The 13,809-nt window shown below is 32.9% G+C and overlaps 1 protein-coding gene across 1 annotated transcript in view; it reads right to left on the bottom strand.

The window, feature by feature from the left end:
- Positions 1-13,809, bottom strand: part of LOC141451684 (metabotropic glutamate receptor-like) — a 97,462-nt gene that overhangs the window by 42,864 nt on the left and 40,789 nt on the right. Inside the window, exon 2 of the mRNA XM_074123188.1 lies at positions 5,638-6,031. Within this exon, the coding sequence (XP_073979289.1) occupies positions 5,638-6,022 (385 nt within the window). The 5' untranslated portion in view covers positions 6,023-6,031. The remainder of the gene's footprint in view (positions 1-5,637; positions 6,032-13,809) is intronic.

Raw genomic sequence — 13,809 nt, 5'->3', positions numbered from 1 at the left:
GTTTAATTTTATTAAATATTTTCTTACATAAAATTAATAAAATAACAGAATTATCCGAATCAGAGATTTTAGCGAATCGCTGAATTTTTTCAGTCGCTGCCACAGGAGCTGGCTGATATCGCTTAGGCTGAAAAAAAGATGGTTTTACTTTGGGTTCTTTCTCATTGCAGGATAAATAATTTAAAAAAATTGGCAGACCGCTTGGCGCGGATTGGAGTTGTCTAACTCCGGAGCTTATTGTATCTAACCAGCGCACAAATAGAATCCTCTCCGCAGGTAGATGGAAGGAAATGTTAAGAGTAAGTGTTGAGCTGTCCTTCCGAGCCCTGAAGAAGTGGCTGGGATCGACCATAGCAGTGGCATGCTTTAGGCTAATCTCTGACTTAAGATATTTAAAATGCAAGGTGGATGGTGCAACGCCGTTGGAATTATGTATGTTCAAATAAAAAGCAAGGTCCTCTTCTACAAAATATATCTTCTAGGAGCACCTAACTCCTACGTTTTTAACCCAAGATCTCCGCGTCCAGTACACTAACCACTCAGCTAATACTTACCATAATTTAATATTTTATAAGCTGCAAAGAAATGGCACTAAAAGGAAACCATCAATTCATTGAGCAAATTTAAACAGCTTCCCTCTGATTGACATTTATTACTTAATCAGCGAGAAAAACAAAAACCCACTCACGTTCAAACAGTTTGGAACTTCCGATGGAAGTAATTATAAATTCTTACTTGATTAAAGGCGAGGCACTTGAAATGAATGGCGACGGTTGAATTGTATATAGAGAGAGTAAAGAGGATGAAATATTAAAGAGATCTGGCATTTCTCAGTACGCACTAGACCATTAATATTAAACCATCTCTCCTCTCTTATTTCATTCATTAAAATAAATTATTGAGTATTTTCTCCGGAATTATTATACACATTATCAAAACGTATTCACACTTCCTTTCTTAATTTTTTACTTCATTTTTGTCTCCCCAAATTTTAATGAATGTCATTTATTTTACTTGATTCATTTTGATGAAAATTTACAGAATATCTTTATTAAACATTTTATATAATTACTTAAACTTTGGGAATATCACAAAACGGATTAATGTTTAGTGCTTCTGGTATGAACGTGGTGGATTAGATTATCCTCGGAGCAACTGCTGTATTCTTAGTCATCGTAGCCCAAAAGCAGCTTCTTCTAGATCCTTATAGGCCTAGTAGGTGAATCCTCTCATTTTGTTTTCTTTCAGCCGGTTTTTGCGCATCAACTTCTCTAGTCTTAAGATGTGACAGATCCCATATCGCATAGCGTTTGGCTGTAACTCAATCAGAGATGATATAACAGATTTTTTTTTTTTAAATTACTTCCCATATCACGGTCGGTGCAGAAAATAGAATTTTATTTTGTCATAGGTTTGTTAATGAAGATTTCTTTCCACATGGGCTTTCAACCATTTAAAGACTACCATGTTCTAAGACTTTGAAAAGAGGACAAGTGGAGAAAGCGTCTAGAAAAGTGGTTTACAAACTATTGGATATTTCAGACCTGCGAAGCTAGTATGTATTGTGGTACTAGGTTCGATTCCCGGTCTTAGGCCTTTGGATTATAAAAGAAATTTACTGTAAAGTATGTTTGCTAGTCGCTTCCGTCCACGACACCTAATTGGTAGTTGGACGTTAAGCCCCGCCTGAAATAATAGGCGATTACTTTACTTTACTATTTGATATTTCCATCACAAAGAAAAAGAGACGGTCACTAAAAATCTGAGTATTGCGGAAAGTATGAAGTGGCAATTACGCTTGGTTCTTTGTTTGCCTCTCCCCCTTCCTAAAGGGCTGATGTTGCAGGATAAAACTCAAGACATGATATTTCATAAACCTTGTACATCACCCTGAATATACAGATTGTCTTTCCCGTCTCGGGCAATACACCGGCCTAGAAAATTGCTGCCCCTCTGCCAGTATTAATAGTCTTTACATTGTTCCTGTATGCTCCCACTACACTGTCATCCGCTGACTAACAGTTACAGAAAGAGGGAGAAGCTTGATCGGATTCATTGACGGACAGATTGATTCATCAAGCAATGTTTTCAACCTGAATATAAATTTATTTTATTTTTTTTAAAAAAAGCAATATTTTCACTGAATGAAAAAAGAAATTTAACCCGGACTCGTTTCCATCTCTCTCTTTTTTTAGTCAGTTTAACTTAATATAAATCTTGATGCCGTTGGAAGACAGGAGAGAACCCTGCGGTATGGAGTTGAGACAGTTTTTCTCCCTACACATGCCTCTGGATTTTACTTCCAGTCACCTACCCAGGGACTTACAGACCGCAGTTTTCTCATTTTCTCTCAAACCAATTTTTTGTTTTCTCTCTCTCTAACTAGTTTTTCTTTTGTTTATTTTCTATTTTCACTTCCATTGCCTTTATTATTTTTTACCTTAACATTTCCCAGCGTTGTTTTTACTTTTCTAACCAGTCCAATAGTCGTGCTACAAAAAATGTTATTTTGATTTCAATTCTTATTTATCTTGGACTTTAAATCACATACTTTGCTGAATGGAAATGCAAAAAATGGAGTTTTGTATTTCCTAAATCTATTTTCCCAGTTTAGGGCGTTAACATTTTAATTCTCTATCCCAAATAGTATTAGGAACACAAACAGCTTTCACTAATAACACTTATGATATTAGGTACTTATTATCTTTGGCACTACCGACTTCTTAAACCAACTTTCAACTTCTTAAAGTCTTTTTCAGTTTTCAGTACAATCTAACGACGCTTTGTGATCTCGAGATATGATTTCCGACAGGTTTTACGGTAGTTCGCATGTCTCCTTCCAAGAATATCTAGTATTGAAAGGGGTTAAGAGTTTCAAAGATTTGGAGCAATGCAAGTTAAGTAGAAGAGTAGATAGTTTTCTGGAACTAACTGAGTTCCAGTCTGCAATAATTCGTTCTGATAAGATAACAGTATTTCTCTGTGATTATAATTTCTTGACGAAGAATGTATCCGTTGCATACATGCCTGACTATAAAGAAAGAATTCATCTTCAGACTATTAATACATTTCGTGAGGACGTTTCGTACTTTTTACCAAATACTCAGATTATATACACTGATGGCTCCAAAGTGGGGAACAATGTAGGAGCTGCTTTCTACGATCCCTCAAATAATGTTAAAAAAATGTTTAAGTTACCACATTTCGCCTCCATTTTTTCTGCCGAGACAATAGCCTTCATTGAAGCGCTGAAATATATAGAAAAGCTAAACACTAAGAAAGTGGCTATCATGTCTGACTGTAGAAGTCTATTAGATTCTCTGGCCAACATCCATTACAAGTCACACACTTCACATTTTACAATAGAAATAATTAAGTTAATTCACAACATTAAAGTTCAAAATAAACTACTCAAACTAGTCTGGATTAGAGGGCATGCCCACATCACCGGAAATGAGGTAGCCGATAGCCTGGCCAAACGGGCTGGTACTCTGGGAGACTTTGTAAATTATAAACTCCCCTTTACGGATATTAGACCAATCGTTAGGATTAGGATGTTAGATCAGTGGCAGAGAGAATATGATTCGATTGATAAAGGAGTTTTCTATAAGAAAAGTAATCCCCTAGTAGGTGTTAAACCTTGGTTTCTTGACCTCAATTTAAATAGAAGAAGCATCAGAATAATTAATAGAATCAGATCAAATCATGGACTCTGTGGTGCATACTTAAATAGAATAGGAAGAGCTAATACTAATGTATGTACAGTATGCGGTACACTTGACGATTTGGAGCACATTCTGATGGAATGCAAAAAATATAGAAGCTATAGAGTCAAACTGTTCAGCTCTCTTCAAAAAAAGATAAAAAGTCCATTTAATTATATTAACATTATACAGGAAGTTAGATCCACAAGCGAAGAATTAACAGAATTTATTAATGAGGGATGTATTCAAGTGTAAGCTTAAATGATTTAATAGTGGAAATGATAGTTAAATTTAAATATTGAACATACTGTTCTTGAATCGTTGGCTAATGGCCACAGGCATAGGCCCACAAAAAAAAAGTAGAAGAGTAACTTATTTTCTGGGTTAGGAAATTCTATGTGCTTCTCCCGAAAAGTTGACAATCCAAATCAGTATAAAATCGTATTCCAAGAGTGAAATTTTGTTCATACGTGGGAGTTTAAACTTATTTAACTTTCCTCAATAAGTATAAGTTATAAGACCTCACCAACAAGCTCACATTTGAAGAATGTTATACATTATTATACACCCTTAATTTTTACTAATAGAATTTCCCTTTGAAAAGAAAGAAGTTGTTCCAACAAAAATTATAGATTTACTTTTGTGGAAATTTGTGAAAATGAAACAATACAAACATTTCCACTTTATACTGAAGGTGTTCCACAACTCGGATTGAAACATCAAACAAGTTTTTTGAAATTAATTGACTGAATAATAATAATAAAAAAAAAAAACAAAGCAAAAAAGTTTGTGACTTTAATAAATGGTGTTGCTAATTGGTTACCATTAATAATTTTGGATTTCATTGCTTTTTAAAACAACATGAAATCAATTTTTGAGAAAAGTTAGTTTTTAGTTAGTAGGTAACATTTGTGTTCATTCGAAGCCAACTTGGGCGGTAATTTAGTTTGGAATCCATCGAATATTCCATCGAGTGGATATTCCATTGGGATATATACTACGCTTCCATATCGATGTAATATATTAATGTAGCTATAACTAATGTTAACAGCCTGTCACAGACTAATGACCATGAGTATATTTTCTATAATTTAATGAAGAATAAGTTAAGAGTTTAGATCATGGACAACTTTGTCTTTGGAAAGCTCAAATTCACCAAACAAACACTGAAATGCACTCAAAAACATCAAGACCATTTCTTTGAATAAAGTCATTCTAAAAAACGTTTTTAAGTAAAATTGTTATGATTGGAAAACTTCTGCCTATCAACATACCCTATTCATAGAAGAAAATTGAAAGAGAAAACTCTCCTTGGGAAATTCTATTTCAAACTAGGCATTTTCACCTTACATTTAAAATATTCTCAGCTTTTATTTCTAGGTGGAGAAAAGATATAAAAGGAAAGGAAATTTTAGGAATGTCTAGCATTTCTCTGTGAATACCGGTATACCCTTGGGAAGCTTGCTGTTTATATAATGTAATGTTACCTCCTATATAGACAAACAAGTAATAATAAAAAAGAAAATTTTCATAAACAAAAACACCCCAGAAGCTGGATTTTATTTTTTATTTCGATTGGGTAGAATACAAAACCTTAATTGAATTGTAAATTTAAATGGAACCTTTAAAGGAACTGTGCCTGTCCTCACTCCAAGAGTGCTCTGGTTAGGATTTTTTGCATAAACAATGTTAAAAAAAGATTGATCAGTTTTTGAGCAGAAAGATATAGCGGCAGTTAAGAGGGAAATCAAGTTCGAACTGATCATTTATCTATCTAAAACACTTTCTTTTCTATGAAGAAAAAAAGAAAAATCTACTAAATATAGTTTAAAATGTATATTATTCTTAGATGACAAAAATTTGAGAATGACGCTAAATTTAAGAACGTTTCCAGAATGATAATAACAAAAAAAAAAAAAGAAACAGTAATTACCTCCTTGAGGCATGACCGGACCACAGATTACAGTATCCTCTCTTTCATGGACCATCATCAGTCCGCCCAACACGACATCACCAGGTATTTCACAGGCACGTTTCACTGGCCATTCTACACGCAGTGATTTGGCCGTCGAGATTACTTGATTTACATTATAGAACTGTTGGTTCCCACCGCCTTGCCATCCAAATCTTAAGTGATTTTCACCGTCATTGGTGATTTCATGTAGACTGATCGGATGGGAAGGTATGGCGGTTACTATGCTCATATTTGGATAGAAGAGATGATGTCCACCGCCGATGGATGTCGGCAGTTGTGCACTGCTTGGTTTGCCCAGCTCCATTGTGAAGATTACCAATACTGCCATTAAATGTACTGGCATTTCAGCTCCCTGCAACATAAACGGATGAAAATAGTTAAACTTTTCATTTTGCTACTTCTTATAACACCTGAAAAGCTGTATTATTTCTGATCTCACCTTTTAATAAATAACCGTGTGTAATACGAGAATATATCGTAATATATCTGCAAACGTACAGCCACACTACTTACTACTAGGAAGACGATCTAAATTACTAACTGACCTGAAGAGACTTATCCACCGAACACTATTAAAATAATTAATTTTTTATACTTATAGACGGATCAAAATATTTATAATACAAAAATAGTTAAGTTCTAATGTATTAACTTTAAAACCTTCAGTAAACAGTTTTAGAAATGTTTAGAGAAGGATGGGATGTTACATGCAGGAGAAAACAGAAAAATATGCAGCTAGAAAAGAAAATTAGAGCAGGATATGTTTAATTCTTTTTTGTTTGTAGGAAATAGAAAATAGGTAGGCTATTTTGTGGCAGTACGGGTTAGGATGATAAATCTAGAAGTGGAGAGAAGTACCAGAAGATGGTTGTAGATTAAGGAGTATTCTGAGAATGTGGAAGCTATCTACATGGAGGCAGTAAATTCGAGTACGTTCGAGAAGAGTCAGGTCACAAGTCCTGAGTTGCCGGGAGTTTCTTGATGTTACTAATATAGGGTCAGGTTTCAGTCGGAGCTGGCCTGATGACCGATATCTTCGAGTCTCGGACGAGTAAAGAGAAAAGTAATCTTGTAGCTGGTATTGACGTTATCCTGAACTTGAGTAGAGATGGACACTTTGCAGTCCTAAGTTAAGTTCTACCATTAATTATTCGCTTTACTAAAATCTTATCCAAACAGGAAGTCTGCGTTACACTTCATTTGGAGAGAGGTGAAATGATTTAAAGAGCTTTTTTAAAAACATATAGTAATATTTAATAAACAGTATAGCCATTTTGCCAATGAATAAATTTAATCATTATTGTAGAAGGACTTTTAAAGTTACATAAAGTTGAATCTGAAGTTGGGTCTCGATCAGTATGAAGAGTATAACATTCCTTTCAGCACTAAAGCTCACTTAATGGCGTTACTATTCCACAATACTATGGTACAATAATTTACTTTAGAGGAACACAGCTCCAGCTCCCATTACCATATAACACTTCTAAAATATTTAAACCTCTCTCTCTCTCTCTTACGAACATATATGTACTATAGAGCCCTTATATATTCTTCTGATTAATGGAACCTGTACCTACAGGAGGCCAAATTCTTTGGCCTCCACCTAATGGTTCCAATTATTCCGCACAACCTACAGAAATTCCAAATCTTAACTAATTCACCTTCTTTTATTAAAATTTACAAAATTAAATAATTCATTCGAATGAAGACATTGCAGTAAATAATATATATGTACATTATAAACAATCGCAGGCTTTTGCAAGTTTGGACTTGTCAAACAAGTTTGTTTTTTATTAGGTTGTAAAAGAAATACTAGAGAGCGTCATCAAAAAGAAAAAGAAGAAGTCTAATATTCTGTAGTTCTGGAAATAAACTAGAGAATAGAACAGTAGTTTTTCATAAACTTTTATTATGAATTGAATACGAATAAATGTTTCTTTTAAGAAAATAAAAAAACAAATAAAATGTACTGAAAACTAAAAAGGAAGAAGCAAATTATAACTGAATGCAATGTTAATTAAAACAGTTTAGATTCATTGTGTAGATATTAATTTTTTTTTTTACATAATTTTCTTTGCAAGGTATCCTATGTTCTTTTGGCAAGTTTCTATTATTCTCCTTTTGCTTGAGTGAGCTCAACAGCAGTCTTACTCGTTTATTTCTTTTCTCTTATCTCTTAAAGTGGTTTGCCAACTTTCTGCTAGTCTTATAATAAGAATTGTCTACATCCTAGGCTTTTCTTAATATACCTTCAAGTTTTTCCTCAGCCAATATTCATTTTCCACTTGCAGAAACAAAGTGTTGTACTTCTCACAATTCATTTTCATAAATTTAAAAAGGTTGTTTCATATAATGGTTAATAAAAAGTGGAGGATATGAATACACTTTCCTTAAGTGTTTTTTAATAAATTATTTTGCTAAAATCATTTATTAATTCAGAAGTCAAATTCTAATCTTAGAAAAAAAAGTTAACCTTTGTCTTTTAAGATATTATTTAGTTTAAATTTTTGGACCACTCTGATTTCAAAAGTTATGTACATAACGTGCTATAAAACTAACTTTTAATTATTAACTAGTTTCTGATGTTTAATACTTTGAAGAAGTCCAACCTTCTATAGAAAAAAGTTAAGAAAAAGACATAATAAAGTCTTTTAAAATGTTAAAAGGTCTTAGAAAGACTAAGCAAACAGGTTTAAATGAACTTTTTTTAAAAAAAAAAAAAAAAAAGGACAAGCTTTACTTATGTCTTTTATCTATATTTATAGAGGAAAAAAAATATAGTAAGTACCCAGTGAAGTAGTTGATGCTTTTTATATCTTTTATTCTTTTTATGTCTGGTTTGTGTTTAGAATTGGGTACATAAAGAGGGATGAAATGGCATACAGGAAAAATGAAAGGAGGTTATTTTCATTATGGTCATGTAGATCTTTGTATGGGAGCGGTCGTGAAGAATTGAGAGAAAGAGAGATCAGATGACCATCTATCCTACAACTAGAGAGCTCTCTTTCAGACAAAATCTCTTCCCCTGTGGAAAAACAAAGATCCAACTATGCTGAGAAGAGATAACAACATTCCATGAACCATACGAACACATTTACAAATATTAACTCTCAAGATATTCTGTATATTTCCTCCCATGAATATGGACGTTCAACCAAAGGAGATTGTTGGACATTTTGGGTAATAATAGATATAGATATGTACTATACTATGTATATGTATTATACTTACATAGTTACCCACACACTATAAGGGAAAGATGTGGGCTGATAAACGGCCGGCTATCTCTATGTACACAACTAACCCACATGCTATCCCTTGTTTGCTAGCTAGCCGCTTTACTCACGACAAAATCTCCTCTCTGGGTTTGTTGTCACATCAATTCCAGTGGTAGTGCTTACTCCATCTCCCACTAGTTATCACCATTAATTATTCTCCTATGCATAGAGTAATCTTCCGGCTAGTTTAATGGCCTGGGTTAAAATTTAGTCTTCGCTAAGTTAAACAAAAAACTGAAATGGAACTTCTTTAAAAATGGAATGTTAGAAAAGTATTAGATAGAAAATATATTTATTAAAAGTCCTACTCAGAAATATAATTTACTTTTAGTAAGAAAGATTTTAAGATCCACTAAACCCCTTTAATAGAAACCTAATTTTTTATATTCCTAGCAATGAAATTAGTAAATAAGTTACATCGTATCAAATAAAAATAGTAAAAGGTTAGTTACTCCATTAAATTCTACTAAAAGCATTTACTGTTGCTACGGAAGATCAAATAGGAATTTAAAATTAGTGGATCAACAGTGCATGGTAAATGAAATCACAGCGATTTAAAGGTGTATTTAAGAATAGTAATGAAAACTGCAGTTTTTCTTTCTTTGTTTTTAGAAGAAAAAATCCCATTCATTCTTTTAAGGAGAAACAACAAGGATCCTATAATGAAAGGAATAAATCTTTTCTCTTGAACTAAATGTCTGGTCGCCCACATAAACGTTATCACATCAAGCTTTCTCACAAGCTTATCTTCCTAGAGCAGACTTAATAAATTTGGGACGTAAAAACTACCTTATTGATAATAAAAATTGTACGAGGGATACTAAACTTTGGATTAAAAAAAAGCCAAGGAGTAAAATAATATTTGTCTTTTTTTTTTTCTAAGGAAGGGGTTAAATTTAATGTAAGAAAAAACTAAGAAACGATCTATGAATAGAATTAATTTGAAACCAATTTCAGATTAAAGATACAGAACCCAACAGCAACACCCTTGTTAATTTCTCTACAATGTATTCTCAAGTTAGTGGGTTTAGGTGACAAGTCAGTTAGGAGATAAGTCTCTCCACTTAGAAGCCATTTGAATAATCTATCTTTTAATATAAATGCAAGAGATAATCAAAGTTATTGGTGGTATTTTAAGTAGTCTTAGAAAAACTAAAGGAGAAGACAGAAAAATGGCACTTACACATGTTGGAACTTAAAGAAGTCTATAGGAGATTTAAAAATTCTGTTTCTTTTATGAAGTATCTAAGGCAGAGCTAGAATATACGTATTAGGTAGCGTTTAATTTGGAAATAGAACTTCAAAATCGAAGATGATTAAGGGAAATGTGAGCTAGAATGACCAGAACATTATGAATTTTGGTTCTTTGCACCAGTAACTAAAGCAGAGTTAAAACATACATATTAGGTAGCTTAAATTTGGAAATAGAAATTCAAAAACGAAGATGATTAAGGAAAATGTGAGCTAGAATGACCAGAACATTATTGAATTTTGGTTCTTTGCACCAGTAACTAAAGCAGAGTTAAAACATACATATTAGGTCGCTTAAATTTGGAAATAGAACTTCAAAAACGAAGATGATTAAGGAAAATGTGAGCTAGAATGACCAGAACATTATTGAATTTTGGTTCTTTGCACCAGTAACTAAAGCAGAGTTAAAACATACATATTAGGTCCCTTTAATTTGGAAATAGAACTTCAAAAACGAAGATGATTAAGGGAAATTAGCTAGAACGACCAGAAAATTATTGTATTTTGGTTCTTTGCACCAGTAACTAAAGCAGAGTTAAAACATACATATTAGGTCGCTTAAATTTGGAAATAGAGCTTCAAAAACGAAGATGATTAAGGAAAATGTGAGCTAGAATGACCAGAACATTATTGAATTTTGGTTCTTTGTACCAGTAACTAAAGCAGAGTTAAAACATACATATTAGGTCCCTTTAATTTGGAAATAGAACTTCAAAAACGAAGATGATTAAGGGAAATTAGCTAGAACGACCAGAAAATTATTGTATTTTGGTTCTTTGCACCAGTAACTAAAGCAGAGTTAAAACTTACATATTAGGTCGCTTAAATTTGGAAATAGAACATTAAAAAATGAAGATGATTAAGGGAAATTAGCTAGAACGACCAGAAAATTATTGTATTTTGGTTCTTTGCACCAGTAACTAAAGCAGAGTTAAAACTTACATATTAGGTCGCTTAAATTTGGAAATAGAACATTAAAAAACGAAGGAAAATAAGGAAAATGTGAGCTAGAATGACCAGAAATTTTACTTTTCAGAAACATACATTATTAGAATCATTACAATAGGTAGGAAATTTGGATAAATAAGTGGTAATTCAAATGGAATATTCTCCTGGCTAAACAAAGTCTATTCTTAGAATTATGTATTTTATTTCACCAAATAAAATTATAGAGAATAAGAGGTCAGTTAAACTGGATGGTAGAAATTAATTTAGAATGTTCTAACATTTGAATTTCACTAAAATAAATGTTTATTTTAATTTGGCCATAATGAGGTAATAATATACGTTATATTTAGTGAATCATCACTCAAACTCTACTGACACTTCCCAAACTTTATTGCATTTTAACAATTATAATGAGAGGGAAGCTTACTCTTTTAAAGAGACCAACTGTGTTGATTTTAAACGAGAGAGAGAACGCGCATCGAGCTGAGACAGAGAGGTTCAATTTCTATTGCTAAATAAATATATTCACAGCAGCTAACCCTAGTATGAAGGTATATTATTGGGCAGAATATTTATTATTGAGCCAGATAAATTTAAAAACCTCTGACTCTCTTTCAAATTGGGTACTTGAACGCTAAAACGATATCTACAATCTAAAAAGGGTACTGAAGGACTGATAAAGAGAAAGGATTTAAGAAAATGGTGATTATATTCTTACTTTTACTGAATTTCAATTTTACTGAACATTTAATGATCAAATATAAAATTGTTATAATTGCAAAAATGGTGAGAGGCGAACATTGCTCTCATATAAATTTCCATGGGAAATCGTTTCCAATAAATATTATAGATCTATCTATCAGAAGTTTGAAGAAAAATCTCGTGAAGTATTTAGTTTTTTAATTTCCTATTTCTTATAATTTAAATCTTTATTTGATTCCCATGAAAATTTGATGAATGACGATCTTCTGGACAAGAAGAATGGTTAGTTAGGCTTACCTCTAAGTTCCTCTAAGGAACCATTTAAAAGTATAAAGTCTGGATTTCCTCTTAGATCGTATAAGGTGTTATATTTTCTAAAAAGCATGAGTAGAATGTAATGAATTAGGGGGCATTAGAAATATAATTCATTGTGCCATTTTCATTGAGTTTCCAGCACTAGTATAGGATTTTCAAACTACAAGAATAATTAGACAACATTTTCCTTTTCTACAGGAAATGAAGGTTGGTTGAAAGTATCCGCAACTTATTATCATTCAAGTCACGCAGGAACAGCGGCTAATGATATAAAACTGTCCTTTACTCTCTAGTAGGCTTTTTTCTCACTTTAGTACGTCAAGAAAATGGTACAAATTCAAGAAGATAAAGTTTTCTTTTTTCTTTTTCTTTTTTTTAAACCACTTATAAGATGTTAGTAATGCCATTGGACAAAATTGAAAAACTGGAAGGGCCACTTTACTGTATCGATTTTTCACAATGTTCAGAATTTTCTGGGAAATGTTTTTTTTGGGGGGATTTTCCAATAAACAACAAAACCTGTTAAATAAATGGCTTTTCTTTTTTTTTTTTTCTTTACTAACTGATGACGGATCACTTAAATCGGAAATAACGGCCGAACGGTGGGTCAAACTCTACCTAATTTTGGTTACATTATGGGCATTTTGTTGAAAATTATTTGCATTAATACAAACCTACCATTTTAGGTACCAACTTTTAAATCAGGGTTTACTCTACTAGTACCCATAAGTACCCTAATACTTTTTCCAGTAAGCAATATAGTGTGAGATGGTAACGGAAGTGAAGTCGAAATCCCGTCACTAAACTGATTACTCTACATCTGATGAACATCCAAAACCGGTCAGGGGTACAAGAAGTATACGTTCTATGACGGATATTATCAAAGATACGTCTTTGTTCACTCTTTAAGAGCAGGGCCGGATTTTCCTACAGGCTAACTAGGCTTCAGCCTAGGGCCTCAAGTTCAAGAAGGGCCTATATTCAAATTGTTAGCCAAATTAAAATCACACTATTCTAAAAACAGTGAACACTAAAACACTGAACCGAAAATATTGATATATATCACAGTAGTGATGTATTTTATTATCTCTCATGTAATTTACAAACTTAAAAATGGGAGGTGAAAGGGCATCATAAGTGGTATAGCTTAGAGCTTCTTTTATTCTAAATCCGGCCCTGACCACAATACAGAACAGCCCTAGATGTTACAACTAGGCTGGATCTTTTTCTATTCATTAACTACTAAAATCGATGGAAAAATAAGGAAATGTGAGCTACTTTGGTCAATGAAGTGGTGTTTTCCATTAATAAGAAGCACAATACAGAACAGCCCTGGATGTTACAACTATTGTGGATCTTTTTCTACTAACTCACTGCTAAAACCAAAGGAAATATAAGGAAATGCGAGCTAGTTTGGGCAGAGTAACGGTGTTTTCCAACAATGAGAACCACAATACAGAACAGTCCTGGATGTTACCACAAGGGTCGATATTTTTCTATTCACACGATGGAAATATAAGGAAATACGAGCTACTTTGGCCAAAGAAGTGGAGTCTTCTATTAATGAGAACAACAATACAGAACTGCCCTTGGTGTTACAACTAGGCTGGATATTTTTCTATTCATTCACTGCTAA

This window comes from Rhodnius prolixus, unplaced genomic scaffold, assembly GCF_049639745.1.
Source record: "Rhodnius prolixus isolate KJV_2025 unplaced genomic scaffold, Rpr scaffold_14, whole genome shotgun sequence".
NCBI lineage: Eukaryota > Metazoa > Arthropoda > Insecta > Hemiptera > Reduviidae > Rhodnius > Rhodnius prolixus.
This window is presented reverse-complemented; position numbering and strand designations above follow the sequence as displayed.